General features: G+C 39.4%; 1 protein-coding gene across 1 annotated transcript in view; it reads left to right on the forward strand.

Moving 5' to 3' along the window:
- The window catches only part of CNTN4 (contactin 4), a 1,027,325-nt gene that overhangs the window by 487,152 nt on the left and 517,711 nt on the right, over positions 1–22,462 (forward strand). Inside the window, exon 4 of the mRNA XM_040245968.1 lies at positions 3,371–3,512. Within this exon, the coding sequence (XP_040101902.1) occupies positions 3,458–3,512 (55 nt within the window). The 5' untranslated portion in view covers positions 3,371–3,457. The remainder of the gene's footprint in view (positions 1–3,370; positions 3,513–22,462) is intronic.

The raw sequence follows: 22,462 nt of genomic DNA on the forward strand, positions 1-22,462 counted from the left end.
TTGGAGAACATTTTTGTGTGTGTGTGTGTGTGTTTGTTGTTTACTTGGCTGTGTCGGTTCTTAGTTGTGTCATGCAGGAGCTTTCATTGCAGTGCAGGGACTCTAGCTGGGGCTCTGAGCATGTGGGTTTAGTTGCCCCAGGGTATGCAGGATCTTAGTTCCCCAATCAGGAATCGAACCCATGTCCCCTGCACTGCAAGGTGAATTTTTAACACTAGTCCACCAGGGAAGTCCCTGGAGAACATTCTTGAAGCCCCTGCCCTACCCCACCCCCTGGCTCAGTTAGATGATGTTCCTTTGCATCCTTAGCACCTTGTCCTTCGTAGATCTATTATGTGAATCACACTGAAATACAGTGACTGGTTTAAAAGCCTTTCTTGCCAAGTTAACAGTGAGCTCCTTGAGGGCAGGGCTTTTACCTGTCTGCACATCCAACCCCTAGCCCTGCCTCTGCCACCCAGTTAGCACATCTGCTTATTCATTGAGCTGAAATAGAGCTATTTGGATACCGGCAGATTTTTAATTTAGTAGAGTGCTAAAACTAATCTTTATGTGATTAAACCCTATATGTAGAATCAGGACATGTAAGGAAGAACTGAATCATGATTTGCCTTAAACATTATATACTGAGTTCTTCAGCATGACTGTTGGAATAAGAATTGTTTGAAGAGTTGGAAGCTAGAGGAGTTTTGCTCTGTGGAGCTCTGTGTACAGATACACTGTGGAATTCTCAATTATTCATCGCCTTCTGGCTCTCCCAGCAAAAGCTCTCCAGTCCTGTTTCATTGTGTGGCCTCCTCCCCAGGATTTACGAGTCTAATTCTTGGTCAAGGTCCCACCGTTAGTGCTGAGTACACTACCTTTTGCTACAACCACCTTAGGATAAACCAGAGAGAGCTCTCAGCTGCAGGGGAGATCTATGACTGCCATAACTCTCGCCTCATCCCACAGCTTGCTTTCTGGTTCTGGCAGAAAACCGAAATTATAAAACTTTGTATCCTGCGCCACAGCCCCACATGAGATTCATGAATCTTCACCTCCCTTCAGAAAACCCAGTTCTCTAGTTAAGACTGCCCATCAGACAAATTACTGTCAACTGCCCCATTATTTCTGATTAGTGAAGGTGAGCCTTACCTACTGAGAGGTAAATAAATGCCAATCGGGTTCTTGAAATCCTTCATCCTTAAAAATCTACAGTTCTTAACAGAATGTGCACTGTAAACAGCATCCTATCATGAATCAAATCTTTATGGTATAATTGGATACATTTTCTAAATTAATTTTAATTGCTTCAAGAAACTGCTTAACATTGTAGATCAATCCCCAGGTCTGAGATGACATTTCTCTCACAATATTAATTATTAATACCCTGATCATTTGCTAAAAACATTAATAGTTTTCATTGATCAGCACATCCTGTTTATCTAAAATGGCCTAATCACCATGCATGTCAGAAGAGTATTTCAACATATCCAATTAGAGACACAACCTGCTTTTCAGCCACATCAGCAGATCAGAAGTTAAGAGTCCCTTTTGTCTTCACAACATATCTAGTCTGGTTTTATCAGAAACTAAGCTATTTAAGGGCACAAAGGACAGGAGAGTTCTCTAATGATGGTTCTTCACTTTCTATAAGCTTCCTGGTAAACATAAAGGCTTCTAATTGATCACATGGTATCAATTAATGCTAAGAGCCCTTGATTAACGAGCTTGTGTTGGTCCATGTTCTCATGTAAACCTGTGTTCCCTCGGTGTTTTTCCTGATAAGTGGCAGTGAGATGAGAAGCCTCAGGTTATCATCAGCTTAAAAAAGAAAAAAGTCTCAGGGCTACAATAGTAATCATATCTAGCATTTGTACGGTGCTGTGTGGTTTTCAATGAGGTTTCATTTCCTTAACTAAGAAGAGTCTTTTGAAACAAGCTTTGGAGGGAGGCTGAGTGGGCTATATACCGAGGACCCTGTGACTTATTATAACCCAAGCTGTAAAGAGAATGTGTCTTATGGTCCCTTAAATTTCTCATTTATTCAATTAAATGATGAATAGGAAGAAGGATTCTGCTCATCTTTCAAATCCCAGTGGGAACTCATCTCCTTTATGAAGTCCAGAAATGTCCCTCCTCCTTCACAATGGCATGTTGTGTTGCAGTTTTATGAAACTGTAGGCAGCTTGTACACCATTGGAGTAGGAGATCCCTAGAGCTAGAGCTGGGATCTCTGTTTTGGCAGGTCCCATGCCTCACTAGTGTCTGGCAAGCAAAAGGCACTCCACAGATGCATAAATCCATGACTGGCCCGCAGGATGGACGGGAGAAGGGATAAGTGAATAAGAACAAGCCAAGCGCAGTGTGAGTTCTGTTTTTTTGACATCATGTTGCAAAACTTTGGCCCCTAAAAGCAGCTCAGCTTTGTTTGATTCCCTCGACATTTTAAAAAATACTGTGAACTAATTTCCCACATTTAAAACTTGGGAGATTTTCAAAATAAATACTAGTATTTTCAACTGTTCTTTGATAAGTTGTAAATGCCCCTGGAACCCTGGGTCTGTACCTCTCATGTTAGCCATCAGCATGAGTTGAGGGGTACCTGCCCCTTCAAACAGAACAAAGTTGTGCCCTTCTGAGGGCCCATGAGTGCCTCCTGCTCCACCCATCCACCTTCCTGCTATGTAGATTGTACACAGAACAAGTAGCCTCTCTTCACCATGGAGTTTTCCTGTTCTAAGATTCCTGGCTAACAGAAGAATCACTTTTCTCACTCATGCCCTGGATTTGTCCAAAAGAACCTAGTAGATAGCTACTCATAGTTGGTAGGATTTTTGTCTGTAGGCACTGGAGCTGCACATTTCTGTTGCATTTTAGGGATGAAACATAGAGCATTGGAGGGAAAAAATACTTGAAATCATGGGGGCGGTTATTATTTTTCACACAGTTAACTCCATTCTAAGACTTCAGAATTTCTCCTTAGGGTCCATCAGGTCCTATTTTGTTCAGTGACATTTCTTCTGTATTCACTATTTTGGGTGTATTATTAATTGGAAAATAAAAAGAACAGCACCTGGAGATTAAGGTCCTGGAAAGGAACTTATAAAACATAATTCAGTCCCCTGCCTTTGTGTTGGTTCTCATCTAATCAGAAGCTGTTCTTACCTTCACTCAGTAGCCACAGGGATCTATCAGCTCCAGTCTCTACCCCAGTATCATTGAGAAGAAGGAAAAGAGGCTTATTTGCTTCATATTCAAAATTTAACATGCTTTCTCTTTTTCAGTAGTAGTTTTCCAAAAGTCACTTTTATTCATATTCAGTAAATTTGCAGAGACCACAAGGAGAAGTATTCCCAGATCTCATTGTCATGTCTCTTCTCCTCCACAGATTAAAGGTTGAACACAACTTTAAAGAAGCAGCTATTCTATTCACTTGTTATTGGACTTGAAACTCCTTTGACCTCGGAAACTGAAGATGAGGTTGCCATGGGAACTGCTGGTACTGCAATCCTTCATGTTGTGCCTTGCAGGTAGAGTGTCATTTGAAAACTTTTTGATTTAAAAATGCCAGTGTATTTCACACGAATTCAAAAGTGGGCCTTCACTTTAGATGGCAATGATAAAATAGTAAGAGCACCCACTACTATGACATAGCATTTGCTGACACCACTGAATATAGTCTCCTGATGGTCTTTTAGTACCTCTTTTCATGGTGTTGTATCCAGAGCTAGACACTGATGTTTCGCCTGTCTGCCTGGTCCTTTTAGAGCTGTATGAGCTATTATTTGGTTTGAAAGTTGTTATTTCTGCTCATTCCAGAACTCAATTGTACAGAGATATTGGGCAATAAAGCTGATTAGTCTCGAGTATTGCCTACTTTGATGTCAGTGGATGGAACTTTATTTGGATGATGCTTTCCATGTCTTTGTTGATATCACACCATCCTTTGATACCTTTGTTTTTATTTGAATACATCTATAGTTTATCAGGAGCCATAAGCATAGACATGAGGCTTTTACCATACTTTCATGGTCAGCTGCTAGACAAGGGCTTTGAAAAGTTCAAACATGCTGTTTATTACCTTCTTGGCTTTCTGGAAGATAGGAGCCTAGAGCTGACATACACAACTCAGTGTTGATGCAGCCTGCATCCAGCATGCACTGAGAGTTGGTTTCCAGATTGGGATGTTGGGAGTCTTTCCATGTCTTTTTGAAATAAAACTAGTTGATCTGTTTTGTTATTCAGAGTGTCAAGTCCAAGACATATACCTGGAATATATTTATGTTTTTATACCATAAAACAAAAGTGACTTTTTTAGTCATCACTTAACTTGATTCATGCATTCATTCAAATAATGTTACTGAGTACCTTACAGAGAAACAGAACTGTGTTAACATCTGTGGATATGCTCCTATGCAAGAAAGACACAGAAGTCTATTAGCTGAGTTCTAGAGCCGTATTGACTTACAGCTAGGTACAGTAAATCACTGTGATTACTGTGTAATTAAAGGTAGTAATGGTAGTACTCCTGTATATGGATCCCTTATGCATGCCACACACTGCACTAAGCACTCAGTATACTTTATTTCATTATCTCATGATCACTAAGAAGTATTTACTCTTTTTTTATCACTGTTATTATTAATATTATTACTAAAGCATTAAGAATTTAAGAAATTCACCCAAGGTCACCATGCTAGGAGATGGTAGAGCTAATAAGGTTCAGACTCAGAGCTGACTAACTCCAGATTTCATAATTTTGACCAACATGTTATACAGTCTTGTATCTTTCTCATTGATTTCTTCAGTGTATGATTGTAAATTACTCTTTAAATTTTGGTTTTCATTCTTCCTGCTGCTGCTGCTGCTGCTGCTGCTGCTGCTGCTAAGTCACCTCAGTTGTGTCTGACTCTGTGCAACTCCATAGACGGCAGCCCACCAGGCTCCCCCATCCCTGGGATTCTCCAGGCAAGAACACTGGAGTGGGTTGCCATTTCCTTCTCCAATGTATGAAAGTGAAAAGGGAAAGTGAAGGCGCTCAGTCGTGTCTAACTCTTCGCGACCCCATGGACTGCAGCCCACCAGGCTTCTCTGTCCATGGGAGTCTCCAGGCAAGAGTACTGGAGTGGGTGGCCAGTGCCTTCTCTGGCTGTGGCATATAATTTTTAGGCTTATCATTCTTCCTAGGTTTTTCTAAATGTGAACCGCCATCCACTTAGAAGCTTTAGAAAATTCTAGCTTCAAAGCCTGCACTTCTTGCCTTAGTTGGGTTTACAGCATCCTCACCATTCCCTGCTTATGGTCCTGTTGGCATCTAGCTGTCTCTTTTAGAAACATTACTTCTCACCCTCATCTGGTCCGGAGCTAAATGTCCACCACCCAGCAGATGCCTCAGGCTCTGTGCCTCACGTCCTTTCTCCAGCCTTTTCATGGGCCTTGCCTCTCCTGAAAGTCCTCAGCTGGGACAGTCTGTCTCTAACTTCTCCTGACTCCAAGCTAAACGTCTACTTTAAAATACAAGATCATGAATCAATGTCTCAGTCTTTGATCATAGCAATCTGTGGTCAAATTAACCCACTGTGCACAGTAGACAACAAGAAATCAAAGGGTTAAAAATCAGTGACGCCGTTAATCTCCTCAGTGGTGTTTTAGAAAAACTCGAAATTCTCACCCAAGATGTGTACCTGTATCTTTTTTATGCACTTAACCTTTTGCAGGAAATCATTATATTGATTTTTTGAGGTGAGTCTTTTGTGAACTGGTTTACATGGCATTAATATTCCCTTACCATATGCCTTGTTCAGTGTAGGTAAAGTCAAGCATTAATTAATGTTTTTGTTTTCTTGCTATTTGTCTTGATTTCATGAATTTAAATAGTACTCGACACTGAATTCTGAACAGATTTCTTTAACTGCTCTTTCTTATCCTTTTCTATACTTTCTTAGTTGTGTATTTCTTGATTTTTGGCAAGGAAAACAGTTTGTCAGTTATGTTTATCATAATTAGTGAATCTCAAATATGCTTTCTTTGTGTCATCTTTTTTCCTAAACAAGGAAGAAGATCCAAATAAATACACAGGTTTCTCCTACACAAGATGTATCTTAAAAGGTCTGCTAATTATTTAAGGAATTGATTAGTAATTCATGGTACAAGAACAGTGTTCTCTTTTACAAAGCTAGACTCAGTCTCTCACAACAATTTAAAACTGTGACTATTTAAAATGTGATTATTGATGCTTAGTAGTCTGAAAATTCAGTCTCTACAAAATTGAGTTTTATTTTTCTCCCTCTTAATTTAAACAGGGAGCTCATAACCCTACTGCTTAGAACAAGGAAGCTAGTAAATGAATGAAGCATTCTTAAGGTCACACTGTCTCCTTCTGACAACAGGCAGTATAGGTGACTATGGGAAATGACAAAACATGTCCTATTAACATGCCAACTGGTGCCCCACTCTGCTCCTATATGCCAGGTCTCCCAGTTTTTAGTTTTTATGAATAAAATCTCCTAATTATTGTTGCCAATCAACTCAAATTAACTTGACCTTCCTGGTGGTTCAGTGGTTAAGACTTCATCTTCCAATGAAGGGGGGTGCAGGTTATATCCCTGGTTGGGAAGCTAAGATCCCACATGCCTTGCAGCCAAATACCAAGAAACATAAAACAGAAGCAAGACTGTAATAAATTCCATAAAGACTTTTAAGAAATTATCCACATTAAAAAAAAAATCTTTAAATAAATAAATAAAAGGCTGTATGAAGCAAATCAAAATGGCCTTCCATCAAGATGCTGTTCCTAGTTCACCAGGTTGCAAAGTCTGTTTCAAGCACTTAGTTTCTATTTGTTATGAGACACAGTACCAAATAAGTGGACATTAAGCTCTCTGTACTCATTCTTCCTTTACCTAATATGCTCTTCCCTTGAATGTCCCTATCTGTTGCCCTCTGGCCTTCTTTGAATCTGCTCAAATGCCACCTAATCAATAAGACTTTTCTTGACCACAGCAGATAGATAAAATTAAAATAGCAGTAATTCCTTTCACCAATATTTTATACCCTTCTTCTTTAGTTTTCTTTTTCTTTTTTTTTTTTTTAGATTTTTGAGTTTTATTGAAATCTTACATGAACAAGAAATTGGAAATACAATCACATCAAAGAACAAATTGTCACGGCTTTGACGTTTAAGCCAAACAAATTTTGTAGGGCAGGTTTCAAAAAGGTGTGAAGTTATAACAATTTAAAAACACAGTTGACCTACTTCTAGGAATGCAAAACATACAATCATAGGTTATTTTTAATACAAGAAAACTTAAATTTGTTTGCTTTTAATTTCTTCAAACTAGAGGTCTTATCAGTATGTGGATAGCTATGTGTTTTATTTGTCTTTATGCTGAATATCTTTCCCTACCAGATTGAAGCTTTGTTAAGGCAGGTATTTTGCATCTTTTTAGGTCACAGCTGTATGTCCAGCATCTCCAAACTGCATGGTACATAGTACCAGTCACTGAATAAATAAGCATATGTCAAATGAACAAATGCTGCGTACTGACCAGACATGAGCAAGAAAAAGCCAATCGTCAATTCCCAGCTGTGCACTGAATCCAAGGCGTGCCATCTCCTTCATGTTAAGGCAGTGAACCAGCCACCTCTAAGGCTGATTCATATAAATGTGTTTTTAAAATTAGATTTAACATATGCAGTGTTAAAATTTGTTGGTGTGCCTTGAAGTCTGTCACTTGGTGTAGCACCCCGTTATCAATTTCTGCTTTTAACCATAGCTGGGTGGACTGTTCCCACTCTGTATTTTTCTGCCTTGAGTCTTCCTCTAAAGTCACAAGCAAGAGGAGCTTCGAGAAAGTAACTCCCTTCTTCAGTGTGGTCCACAAACCATGGGACATGAGAATCAGCAGACAAAAGCCTCAGGGCCTGTCATTCAAAAAGAGAACCCTAGGCATGTTCCTCACAGTTCCTTTGAGGTCCCCAGCAAGACTGAAGCCCTGTTGCCCATAATACACTCCCTGTCTTCTCCTTCTCACTGGACTTCCTGGAATCATCTTCCAAATAAACTATTTTCAGGTCCTTCTTTCAGGCTCTGCTTCTGGGGGAATCCAGACCAAAAACATGCACACACCAATTAGTAGCAGAGGAGAAGCCCATTATTGGTCCCGTCAGTAATTAGGACAAAACCAGACAGAAAACATGATTTTGGGAGAGGTTATTGAAGTGTTGACTGTGATGTGGGTCTGTTTGCATATATGCATGTGAGTACCTGCACACATCACCAACTCACTGGGCATAAATTGAGCAAACTCTGGGAGATAGTGGAGGACAGGGGAGCCTAGTGCGCTGCAGTCCATGGGGTCGCCAAGAGTTGGACTCTCAACTTAGGGACTGAACGACAATACCCTGCACACATGCCTCTACATAGATATGCCTGGAAGTATTATCCAGGTCCTGGAAACGGTTTTAATTTTTTACTTGTTTTACTATTTATTAGTTTTACTATTAGCCAACTGATGGACAAGTCATTTTTGCCTCTCTGTGATTCAGTTTACACCTCTGTATAATGAGGATATTGAACAGATACTGCCCTAGAGTCCTTTCTAACTCTAAGAATATTGTCTGCTGCCTGCTAAGTTGCTTCAGTCATGTCTGACTCTTTGTGACCCCATGGACTATGGCCTACCAGGCTCCTCTGTCCATGGGATTTTCCAGGCAAGAATACTGAAGTGGGTTGCCATGCCCTCCTCCAGGAGATCTTCCTGATCCAGGGATCAAACCCTCATCTCTTACGTCTCCTGCTTTGGCAGGCAGGTTTTTTGTTTTTGTTTTTGTTTTTTTACCACTAGCACCATAGTTCTAACTAAACACATGATTTGAAAGGCAGATATATATGCTGAAGGGTCAGAGCTAAGCTTGAAACTTTATTCATCTAATATGAAATTTCACATATGTGTTTTCTGTGTGTTTTTATGTGTGTTACTGATTCTGTTCATATTGGCAGATTTGAGAAAAAGAATAAAATGACTTGTTCATATGTTCATATGGAGGAAGAGGTGTGAAGACATTTAAAAGTCCTCTGTAAATGGGTGAAAAAAATGTATGTTTGATGTATTCTTAGTTGGCCTTGAGGCTAAATATATTCCCACCTCTACAATGCAGTTGACCAACTTCAGCAATGATTTCTTTTTGAGAAAGTACATCCTCTGCAAATGCAAGTATTTTGTTGTCTGTTCACAAGCTGTTTGCTTCTGTTACCACTGCATCTGGGACAGGCAGTGGAGAAAGGGTCCTGTTTATTTCAAGAAGCATATTCTGGGATTAGCAAGCATTCTCGTAATCGGAGCAAGGAGGAGGCCCTGGTTGAATACTTAATCACAGGGGCGTAGCTTGAATCTATGACAGTAAGAAATGCAGAAGTAAAGTCTCTCAGTTATGTCTGACCCTGCAACCCCATAGACTGTAGCCTGCTAGGCTCCTCCATCCATGAAATTTTCCAGGCTTGAATACTGGAATGGGTTGCCATTTCCGGCTCCAGGGGATCTTCCCAACCCAGGAATCAAACCCAGATTGCAGGCAGACTCTTTACCCTCTGAGCCACCAGGGAAACCCAAGAAACAAAAATCAGGGTGCAATCAGAGTATATGGAGACAATGTCCAGTAGTCCTCAGAAGGCATTTTAGGCTCAAGATGTGTCTTATGTTAAACTGAAGTATACTATGGGTGGGTGTGTATGTGTTTGTGTGTGTGTTTGTGTGTTAGTCACTAAGTCGTGTCCTACTCTTTGTGACCCATGGACTGTAGCCCTCCAGGCTCCTCTATCCATGGGATTTTCCAGGCAAGAATACTGGAGTGGGTAGCCATTCCCTTCTCCAGGGGATTCTGAACCAGGGATTAAACTTGGGTCTCCTGCATTGCAGGCAGATTCTTTACCATCTGAGCCACCAGGGAAGCTCCTAGACTATGGATGCTTTTCTATTCTTCTAGGGTCTAAGACGGAGAAGGCAATGGCACCCCACTCCAGTATTCTTGCCTGGAAAATCCCATGGACAGAGGAGCCTGGTAGGCTGCAGTCCATGGGGTCACGAAGAGTCGGACAGGACTGAACAACTTCACTTTCACTTTTCACTTTCATGCACTGGGGAAGGAAATGGCAACCCACTCCAGTGTTCTTGCCTGGAGAATCCCAGGGACAGGGGAGCCTGGTGGGCTACCGTCTATGGGGTCGCACAGTCGGACACGACTGACTTGACTTAGCAGCAGCAGCAGCAGCAGCAGCAGGGTCTGAGAATATATATGCACAGTAGGAACCCCCAGTATTTGTTGATGTTGGTAGTAGAACTCAATAAGCACAATCTTATCAAGTTTTCCCTTAATCACACATTCCTGCAAAGCTCAGAATCTGCCCTAAAGATCCCGGCACCCCATCACTATCTTGCCCATATAGCTCCACTAGGATGCAGAGCATACAGAAGTGAGTTTCAAAGTTGGCCTCACAACATAGCCAGCAGCAGTATTTCAGTTCTCAAACTCTTGTATTTTCCCCAGAGTAAATGCAACAGACAACTTTCAAATAATTCCCAATTCTAGACAGATATTAAACCCAGTACTGCCTCTGTTTTTGCAAAAGTAACAGGCATTCAATTAAGATCAAAACAGAGTTGAGTAACTGTCAGTTTTCATACAGCTACTGCAAAGCCTAGTTTTGCACTGAACTCTTATTTTATTGTTTCTCTTTCTAAGAAATTTTCTAGCCAGTATAGCCAGCCATGCTGACTGCAGCCAAAGAATGGATTTCCTATTTCCTCTGTGCTGTTTCAGAACCATGGCCATGAAATGAAGCCAAGGTAGTAGGAAGATTTAGCAAGAAGAAAGTTAATAGCTAGATTAAAAAGCAGTGGCTCCAGTGAAGAAAATTTAGGAAAAGAATAGGGAGAAGTATACCCAGAAAATAATAAACAGCAAACAGAAAACTCCTTTTGAATATCAATTTAAGTCCTTAAAAACATTTCTTAGTCGAAAAATATTAATCAGTAATGAAGATGTTGAGGTAAATAAGGAAACTGGCAGCAATTTTATGTCCCCACCAGCAGGGACAAATAGTAGCAGTGATACAAACCAAAAGTTATTAGAAATATTTTAAGATCTCTCCTGAAGCAAAATCATTAATGGCTTCATTAGATATGCTCAGCTAGCCTGGATGCCTTGGATGCCTTAACTATAAATAAAACTCTCCTACTGATAGAATCTGGGACATGTAGTATCTTAAAAAAAAATGATCTGATGAATGAAACACATTAGGAAGAAAGGAGAAAAACAGATGGGTGAAAAATCCAAATGTTGTATGCATTTAATATCAGCTTGTATGATGATGCCTGGTTAAATATAGGATTCCTCAGAACTTGAGGACGGGTGAAGGGTGTGGAGTCTCCTACCGTGCCAGGAACACCACTCAAAAGCATGGGCTTTGAAATGAAAGAGATAAACCTGTCACTTATCAGCTGTGTGGTCAGTCTATAATCTCCCCAAGACTTGGGTTGCTTTTTATTTTTCGTAAAATAAAATAGACAGCATACATGTTTATTGGGTTGTCTGTGAGAGTTGAGGTCATGTGTATGTTCTTTGTACTTAGTGCAGTGTCTCATATGAGCAAGCACCAGTGACTGTGGTTTGTTGTTCACTGAGTCATTAGCGTGTATTTGAGGACCCACCAGTGCTAGGATTGAGGTGCTCTCTAAGAATGTAGTTTAGCTCTAAGTTAAAGATTGGTCCTGTCCTCTTTGCCCTGATGCTGCTGCTGATGCCACCAGTATCAGCTTCTTAGCACACAAGTATCCTGCCCTTCTTTAGTGATTGAAGTTTGGATAGCAGGGTTTATAGCAGATTTGTTGCCTTTCCCCCACCTTTTAGCAGTTTGACCTCATCCATAAAGTAGAAATATGATCAGCTTCTCTGAAAAATAAATACCTAGTTGATTAAACTCATATGTGTAGAAGACTTAGGAAAAAATTTTCACTTAGTAACATGTGTTAGTTGCTATTAATATCTCTGTCATTATCATTACCAGCAGCAACAAGCCAGTGGGCATCCATATACACATTTAGCAGCCACACCTTTGAGGATCTGCCTCCTGGCAGCAAGGCCCCTGACAGCTGGAGCCATCTCTCTGGGGGTCTGGCACTGTAAATACACTGTGGAGATATCTATGACAGAACTCCTAGCAGGTTGCAGATAAAGGGTTCTAAAACAAGAAAGAACTGATGGTTCAAAATGACAGGGAAAAAAAAAGACTTTTAAAATGAGTTTTAAAAACTAAGATGAATAAAAGAGCACAGAGAAGTCCCTAATGCCTGTGGTGGAATGGGCTGGAATGGACTCCCTGGTAGACCATACCCTTCCGTTCTTCTCTCCTCTGAAAAACACCCATTGGTGATGTCAACCAAGTATTTCACCTGTGCAAAGAACAGAGTTGGTTAATGATGTAGCCCCATACCACCATAATAATCCCCTTAATTTGTTTAGCGCTTGTTAGTCTATAAAATATTTGCTGAACGATCTGTTTCACAAATTCATTGGAGGCTAGAGACCACTACAATAATAATGTCGAGAGTAAATGTTTATTGAGCATTTCTGTGCCAGATATAGTATGGCATTCTTGAGTACAGGATACCATCGAACCTCAGAACAACCCGTTCCTAGATGAGGGGCTGTGTGCCCTGCCCAAAGAATCAGAGCTCATATGGGTCCAAGGCAGTGTTTGAATCTGGGTCCATCAAGTTCAAAAGCCAGGACCTCTAACTGTTTTGCTGTAATATCCATTGACGCATAGTACCTGTTATTGTGTGGCTTGCCATCTTGTAAAGTAAGCCAGTGGGCCTCAAAAATGTAGTCTGTGGATGAGCAGTATCGGCAATTCCTGATAACTTATCAGAAATGCAGGTTCCTGGGCCACAGGCCAGACCTATAGAATCATAACCTCTGGAGGTGAGTTCACGTTACTCCTCCAGGCAACTGTGATGCTCACAAAAGCCTGAGAATCATAGTATATGCTCTTGAGAGGCAAGTAGAGCAGAAATTGTCATTATCCCAATTTTACATATGAGAATCTGAGTGGTCAGGGACCTGCTCAAGGTTATATGCCTGACATCAATGGCACAGCTGAAATCTAGACTTTCTGATTCATAATCTCATTGTTTATTTTTCCCCCTAATGTATATGCTGCCTTTTTACTCAGGTCAGCCTAGCTTTCAGGGCAACTTACTGAATACTTGATGATACAAAGGAAGGGCTTTTCATGTTGAAGAGGTGTCCTGAGTATTGAAATCATTTAATTTTTCTGCTGGGCCTTTTTTCCTGGCCAGTGAACCACTAACAGTGTGGTATTGGTCTGCACTCTTTCTCCGTTTTTTGATGTAATAAATGCAAAAAAAAAAAAAAGGTATTATTCCGTAATTTTAAAGAAAGATAGAACTATGTTACACAATCTTTGGAGAGTAGAAAACAAAGGAGAATGTCTCTGGAGCCTACAGCTAGAGTACGATTACTGATCACTTTGGTAAACAATAAGGTACATGTTGTTAGGTGTGAGTTCTGTGCTTGGAGAGATAAAAGAAAAATAGCTTTCATATTTTGCAAAACCCCTAGTGGATTGCTGGGATGTTTTGTCTTCTCAGAGTAATCAAGGATGCTTTCCCTTAAGAAAAGTAACAGATTATTTTGTTAAGGAAAGAAATGATTCTAAGGCAGAGGGCCCACCCCCTCAGTTCTCAATTAAGACCTATCTCAAAGGTTCTCATTTCTAAAGCAAAGTTTTGGAAAATGACCATGGAGGACTTTTCCTCTAAAGGCTTTAAAATTATGTTCAAATTAGCCACATGTGGCTGTTGCACACTTGAAATGTGGCCAGTCCAAACTGAATTACCAGAATCTGTAATACTTTCCTAGGGCTGTTGTAACAGATTACTGCTAGCTCAAGTGGGTTAAAACAACAGAAATGTATTCTCTCACAATTCTTGGGCTAAAAGTCTGAAATCAAGATGTTGGCAGGGTTGTTCTCCCATAGAAGGCTCTAAGGAAGAATCATTCCTTACTCCGTTCTACCTTCAGGCTGTGGCAGCAATCCTTGGTGACAACTGGCTTGTAGATATATCAGTCTCATTTCCGGGTCCATCTTCACATCATCTTTTCTGCATCTGCAGGGCAGCCCTTGGATGTGGGAAAATCTCCTGCAAAAAAGGAATATAGGGAATTCTCTGACAGTCCAGCGATTCATACTTGGCACTTTCACTGCCAGAGCCCAGGTTCAATCCCCAGTCTGGGAACTAACATCTTGCAAGCTGTGTGACACAGTAAAAATGAAAAGTATGAGTGTAAAATACCTCATTGGTTATTTTTATGTCAATTATATTGAAATGAGTAGTTGGGTTAAATAAAACATATTCATTTTACTAGTTTGTTTTTACTTTCTCTTAATGTGAGTACTGGGCTTCCCAGGTGGCGCTAATGGTAAAGAATCTACCTGCCAATGCAGGAGACACAAGAGACGTGTGTTCGATCCCTGGGTCAAGAAGATTCCCTGAAGGAATTGGCAACCTGCTCCAGTATTCTTGCCTGGGAAGTCTCATGGATACAGGTGACTGGTGGCTATGGTGCAAAGAGTCACAGAAGAGTCAGACATGACTGAGCATGTGTGCACATGCACACACACACACACACACACACACACACAATGTAGGTACTAGAAAAATTTAATTACATATGTGCCTTTCTATTAGAAAGCAGTGTCATAAGAGATAAAGCAACTCACCTACTAATGCTTAACCTATAAATGTAGCTGACAATAATCACCTCCTTTTCTTTTCTTTGTAGGAGTAGAAACTCTGGTTGGTAGACCTGAAGGGGAGTTAGTTCAGGAAAGGTGTAGATGGGAAAGGTACAAAATGTAAATTTGCAAAGTCCCTAACTCAACGAATAGGGTGAATGAGTCCCCTTGAAGATTTTAAGCTTCGTAAAGTTAGGGATATTTGTTTTATTCACTGGTTTTAAGAGCCACATGGGATAGTACATGACAGAGAACAAGCAGTCAATAAATACTATGTAAGTGAAAAAATAAATATAACATCTTTTGTGGCTCTATTATGTGCTTCTACATTCCCTTCTTTTTTAACCTTCTTAACAACCCTAGAGATCAGGCATCACTTATCCTCTATAAAATTATAGTCTTGGAAATTAGACTATAATAGGCTATGGAATTCATTCAGAGTGAAACATCTAGTGATCGACAGAACTAATATTGACATCTGCATCTTCATACTCCAAGTACTGTGCTCTTTTCTATCACAGGCCATCTAAGATGCCTTCATAGAGGAAACAGTTCATAATCTTATATCCAGCAAAAACAGTGAAACAGGGAAGACCAGAGGATTTTTTTTTTAAGTATTTCTGGAGAACTTTCAAATTGTATCATCCAAAAAAGAAGTAATTTATACACAAATATTCATAGCCTCCAGCTTCCTCGGTGGCTCAGTGGTTAAGACTCCACCTGACAATGTAGGAGACACAGGTAGGGACATTTGTTTTGATCCCTGATCCAGGAAGATCGACTGGAGAAGGCAATGGCAACCCACTCCGATAGTCTTGCCTGGAAAACTCCCATGGGCAGAGGAGCCTGGCATGCTACAGTCCTGGAGTTGCAAACAGTCAAACATGACTTAGTGACTGAACAGCAACAATATTTATAGCATTATTAGTCACAATAGCCAGAAGTTGGAACAACCCAGATTTCCATTAATTGATGAATAAATAAACAAAATGCCTTGTGTGCATGCAGTGGAATACTATTCAGCCATAGAAAGGAATACTGATATCCTAACATGAATAAACCTTGAAAATTTTATATGAAGCTACTCACAAAAAGCCACATACTAGATGAATCTTATTTACGCGAGATGTTCAAAATAGGTAAATCCATAGAGATAGAAAGTTTATTAGTGAACCATAACAGCATTTAGGAGGGTACAGGATGTGATTGCTATTGGATATATGGTTTCTCTTAAGAATGATATTCTATAATTAATCTAGTGATGGTTGAACAACCTTATGGATATATAATACTAAAACCCACTTATCTTAGTTTGTTCAGGCTGCTATAACAAAATATCACAGACTGGATGGCTTATAAACAATAGAAATATATTGTTCACAGTTCTGGAGGCTGGAAGTTCAAGATCAAGATACCATGTCAGTGAGGTTCTGATCAGAGACCTCTCCCAAATGACAGACTGCCCACTTCTCTCTATGTCCTTATATGGAGGAAGAGGCAAGGGTCTCTGCAGTCTGTTCTATGAAGGTGCTAATCCCATTCACGTGGGCTCTGCCCTCAGGACCAAATCACCTCCCAAAGACCCCACCTCTTAATAGCAGCGCATCTTATCACACAGCGCATGCATTCTCAACACAGGAATTTAGAGGTACATGATCATTCAGACCAGTGACTGCTTGTGTATGCAGACTCTTTATGACCTTATGGACTGCAGCCTGCCAGTCTCCTATGTCCATGGAATTCTCCATTCAGACCAGAGCAACACTTCATGTTAAGAGGATGAGTTACATGCTGTATGAATTACATCTCAGCAAAAAATAAACCTTCTGAGATACAAAACTAACACAAGCATTACTCCCTCCAGAAAGAGTCTGTCTTGCTGTCAGGAAGCCATGGTTACTAGAGCCAGCTGCCCTCAGAAGTGATTCAGAGGATTGTAATCCTATCTGGTTGCTTTTATCTTACAGGCAAGTTGACTGGGTTGACCAGGGACACTCAGAAAAATTGGTGGCATAATCTGAGTACAAGTTTCTCACTGCACTCCGTGCACTCACTGCAGTCCCAGTCTCTCTTCCACTTCCAAAGGGCGGCTACTGTAATAAGTGGAAAAGAATGAGAGACAAACCTTTCTGGGAGCATGACCTCTCTGAGTTTCTCACCCAAGGTGTCATATTGGATCCCCTGGGAAGTGAAAGAGGTGGCAGGAGAGCTCTGTGCTGTGGGAGTGGTCCTGAGGAGTCAGGAAGTGCGTTGACTTCACCAGTTTTCAATTCTGTCTCAGGTGGATATCTGTAGAGAACAGACATCTTTTCATTATCTGTTTGTCTATACCAAAGCCCTTGGTGGCCAAAACTAAGAACACATATTGGGACTTCCCTGGTAGTCCAGTGGCTACAGATCCACTTTGCAATGCAGGGAATGTGGGTTCGATCCCTATTTTGGAAACTAAGATTCCCACATGCTATAGAGTAACTGAGCCTGTGCTCCAGAATCCATGTGCCACAACAAAAGTTCCCAGATAAGAGCAAAGATCCTGTGTGCTATGACTAAGACCCAATGTAGTCAAAATGAATACATAAATATTTTAAAAATACTAATTGAATCTGTGATTAAACCCCACCCCACCCCACCCCCCACATCAGAGGGTTATGTACCAGGTCAAAGTCTTAAAAATACTTTTGATGCAAAGAGAAGGTGATGTCCTGGATAAAGAGTGCCTGAGGGAAGTGTGATGCCATGTATATTATTGAAAAGATATGAAAGCAGCAATGCATATGTTGCTTGAACTACTTAAGTAGAAGGAAGCAAAAATCAATATAAAATCCCTCATTCCAGCTATAGTGCTTCCACATAGGTGACATCTACACCAGAAAGGAATTAACACAGTTTGAGACACATTCTGCTTGTTGACGTGGAAACAAGCATCCAGACAAGCAACTTGAGAATGGAAAGAAAGTGTTACTCTCTTCTAAGGAACTTTGAAGTGGTTAACGTATCAGTTCCTTGCAGGAAATAGTTACTTCCACAATCAGAGATTCACAGCTGTCAAAGTTGTAGTCTCATCCAGTCTCTCTTTGGGCAGATTTGAAAACCAGTGAGCAAAAGGATGGGTTTGTTTGTCCGAGCTCACATGGCTAGAGGCTTTCAGGGGAAGGATTAAATTGGGAAGGTTTGCTTTCCTTTTCTCTTGATAACAATAACCCTTTCTGATTTGTACTTCATAGTTGTTTTCTTATTACATCATAGCATGTCTTAACTCTACTTATGTAAATGGATATTGAATTTTATTATTACGAGTGTTGAGGACAGAAGTTTTTGATTGCCTTTGTTATCTGTTTTCCAACTGGAGATGATTTTTAGTAGGTTCTGGGAGTTGGTGATGGACAGGGAGGCCTGGCGTGCTGCGAATCAGGGGGTTGCAAAGAGTCAGACACGACTGAGCGACTGAACTGAACTGAATAATTCCCTATAGACTTTTTATACAGTAGCAAAGCAATTAGAAGAAGAGATTACTTTCTTAAAGTTAGAACTTTTTTATTTCTTTGAAAATACTTACACACTTTTTATTAATTTATTCACTTATTTGGTTATTTACTAAGCATCTATTACATTCTACATAGTGATAGATGTTGGGTATACATAGTTACTTGTGGTTTAGTCCAGGGATTTAAGGAATTTATAATCTTGGTTTTAGATCTTGAACTTAAATCCAGATTTAAGTGAGAAATATAGGCAAAATACAGTATTCTTCTCAGTGAACCATAATGTTAAAATATTGGAACCTATTTCCTTGGTACAACCTACAATGGAGAAGACCGTGATCCTGAGGTGAGATAAAGGTTTTCTGGGTTGAAAACCTTTCTTTCAGTGTACCTACTAAGTGTATGAATTTGCAGAAATAGCCTAGTTCTCTGAGAAATTAGATATGAAATACTTAGCACAATGACTAGCCTATAATTAGGGTATAACAACAATGTCTATTGCATTTATTTATCGATAATAAAGATCGTAACCTTCTCCTCATTTACCAGTGAGTCCCAATGCAAGCAATATACTTCCATCTACTTCATAGATGTCAGTGACTTCTGAATGACATAATATGAATAAAGAGGGAAGAAAACAGTGAGAGTGAGAGAGGATAACATGCCAAAATCTGGTCTGTCATGAACACTTCTGTGTAGGAAAGGTAAAAAATGAGTTCATTGTGAAGTTGACTAGGAAGGAGACAGGTCTTAATCTCCTTGTAGGTAGAAAAGGAAAAAAAGGCAAGATTGATGACTGTTTCTCCTATGTAATTATATTATTCTGGGGATAAATTGTATCTTATTTATAGCTCAGTTGGTAAAGAATCCACCAGCAATGCAGGAGATCCCAGTTCAGTTCCTGGGTCGGGAAGATCCCCAGGAGAAGGGATGGGCTACCCACTCCAGTATTCTTGGGCTTCTCTAGTGGCTTAGCTGGTAAAGAATCCACCTGCAATGCAGGGAGACCTGGGTTTGATCCCTGGGTTGAGAAGATCCCCTGGAGAAGGGAACGGCTACCTATTTTAGTATTCTGGCCTGGAGAATTTCTTCATGGACTCTATAGTCATATGGTATCCCGAAGAGTCAGACATGACTGAGCGGCTTTCACTTTCACTCTATAACTGTATAGATACAAATGTTTATAAGCATTTTATTACTGTATATTTACCCTGTATCTTGAGCCATATGCTAATATTTGAATTAGAGAATATTCAAAATAGAAACATTTCTTATCATCCATCTAATATTTTACTGTTAATTATTATTTTACCTGATTTTTCACTTTTCTTACTATTGAAACATTACGGTCTTGGGAAAAGTATTCATTATTCATAATGATGATGGTAATAACAATACTAATAATAACAGCATTAATTACTGTCTACCTCCATCTCACCTAAATGCTTAAATACATTATATAAATTATATCGGGTCCGAGCAGCCCTAAGATGGCTAATATCATCACATCTGCATCATAGGGGGAGGGCAACTACATCGTAGTGGGTGAAAATCGTGCAGGAATGGCTTCACCAACACCAGGTTCATTCTGCCTCTCTCACCTGGTCCACACCAGCCTCAGACCTTACCAGGGGCCTTTCTGAGCAGCACTCTTATTTTTGTACATCATCTCCTGAGCAGGAACTCAAGCTTTCCGTCCTTCCACAGTGCCTGTCAGCTTTACCCTTCATCATCTTCCTCCTTAGTTACTGGTCAACCCATTACTCTGGAGAAAGTCAAATTAAACTGTGTAGATGTTATTTCTCAAAATTGCTTAATTTTTTTGTATGTAATCACAGTGTAATGATCCTGCTTTCTCTCCAAGTGGGTATCTTTCACCAACTCCCAACATTTTATATCCCTTTGAATGTCACTGTTTTCTTTCCATCCCCTAGGGTAGTAGTCATTATCTCTTCCTCTGGCTTACTCCTGGTATGTTTTCTCCCTCCCTCCTATCTTCCTTTGCTTTCTCAGTCTAATTATATCTTAGCTTAGAATACAGATGTAAAGCTAATGAAATTGTCTTTAAACACTCCTTCAAACTCCAGCTGTTCACCTCCCTCTGAGTTGAAATGAGTTAAGTTTTAATTTATTTATTTAAAACTTCCTAGGCTAATGTATTCATATATTCAAATACAGTATACACTTTGAGTGGGCTTCCCAGGTGGCGCAGTGGTAAAGAATCCACCTGCCAACACAGGAGACAGAGAGGCACAGTTCCATCCCTGGGTCAGGAAGATCCCCTGGAAGAGGGCGTGGCAACACAGTGCACTATTCTTGCCTGAAAAATCCCAGGGACAGAGGAGCCTGGCTGGCCAGCCACAGTTCATAGGGTCGCAAAGAGCTGGACACGATTTAGCAACTAAAACAACAACGCACTTTGTACAAGGAATATTCTATGCTTCCTTTAAAGGAAAGGGTGAAACTCTCTAACAAAGTCTTGTCCATAGACTAAACTACTGCCTCCACTGTAGGAATTATGATAATTCAAGGAACAAAGCAAAACCCCAGTAAATTCTCATCTTTGAGCAAAAGAATAAATAATAAAAGTGCAGCAGTATTTGTCTGGGTCAACATATTTTGCCAGAACTTGATATGATACTCTGTAGAATTTCTCTGAAAAGTTATGAACTTCTGATAAGACTGGAAAGTAGGGGTTGCACACAAGTGATCTTTGTCAACTAAAAATTGTCAAGTGAAAATGAATTTTCCCCTCTCCTATTTTTTCTCTGAGGCAGAGTTCTTGGATGCCCTCTTTGGGAATGTGTGTCTCCCCAGTGGTGTGATATTTGCACAAAAACTTGGTTTTAATATAATATTTATCTGACTGGAAATAGAGTCAAGTTTAAAGTTGCTCTGGATTCCTTGTGTGTCCCTTATGATTTCTTAGACTTGTTCTGTTCAGCTACATTCAAGATGAGAAAAGGGAAAAAGAGATTTTCAATATTACATGTCATAATTATTTATGGTTTCATATTATCTAAACAAATTCTCATTTAGTAAATAAATAAAGGAATAAATGTTTTGTTCAGTGATTTGGAATCACTTTTCAAAAACAATGCAACTATGTGTAGTAATGAATGAAAGTAATTACCATTTATTATGATAGTCATTTCATGATATATACTTATATTAAATCATTATGTTAGATACCTTAAACTATGAATAATACATGTTGTAGGTCAACTATATTGCAGTAGACTGAGGGAAAAACAAGCACTATTACTAACATCAAAAACTTAAAAAAAATAGAGACACTCACAGAAGAAATTACTCTTGAATTTTGTTCTTTACCTTTTAATTATGTTAATGTAATAGAAACTTGAGGAGTCTAGAACAATATTTGCTACTTCATAGTTTTATAACTTTAAGTCAATCACTCGACCACTTAAGACCTGAGATACTGCATATGTGGATAATGGAATGGACCCAAAATGAGCTTTCTAGACCAGTGTTACCCCAGTTCAGTGATCATCTACTTCTGTTCAATCTCTATACTCCTGTATACAGAAGTATTATTATTTACTCCAAAATTTTTTAGCTGGCATTCTTTTAATTTATTTATTAACTTATTTACTTAAATTGAAGTATAGTTCATTGGCAATGTTGTATTAGTTTCAGATGTACAGCAAAGTGATATATATATATATATGTATGTATGTGTGTGTGTGTGTATATATGTTTATATACATATAATAGCTTTCAGATTCTTTTCTGTTATAGATCATTATAAAATGTTTATTTAAGTTTTTATTAACTCTATTTTTAACAAAAGAACTTCATCATAGGAGTATCATTTTTTACAAGTAAAAGAAAAATAGCCATAAAAGTAAATATTACAGAAATAAATGTATGAAATCCTGGCTTTTCTTACATTACTCTGATTCTGACTCCTGTTATTTCTCCACAAAACTAAAACTGTCAAATGTTAGGTTTTTATGACATCAGCTCAGACTTCCTTCTTAATCAGAACTCAGAATTAATTGAAGAAGGTATGAATTTATTCTTGAGTGAATAATATTATTTAGTGCTGTGTCTCTGTACAATCTAAAAGTCATCTGTCATACCAGTGCTTGCACAGCCCAGTTTGGGAAATGCTAATATAGAAAGTTGATATTTTCTGGTCCCCAAATAGATGTAA

Source organism: Oryx dammah, unplaced genomic scaffold, assembly GCF_014754425.2.
Source record: "Oryx dammah isolate SB20612 unplaced genomic scaffold, SCBI_Odam_1.1 HiC_scaffold_9, whole genome shotgun sequence".
NCBI lineage: Eukaryota > Metazoa > Chordata > Mammalia > Artiodactyla > Bovidae > Oryx > Oryx dammah.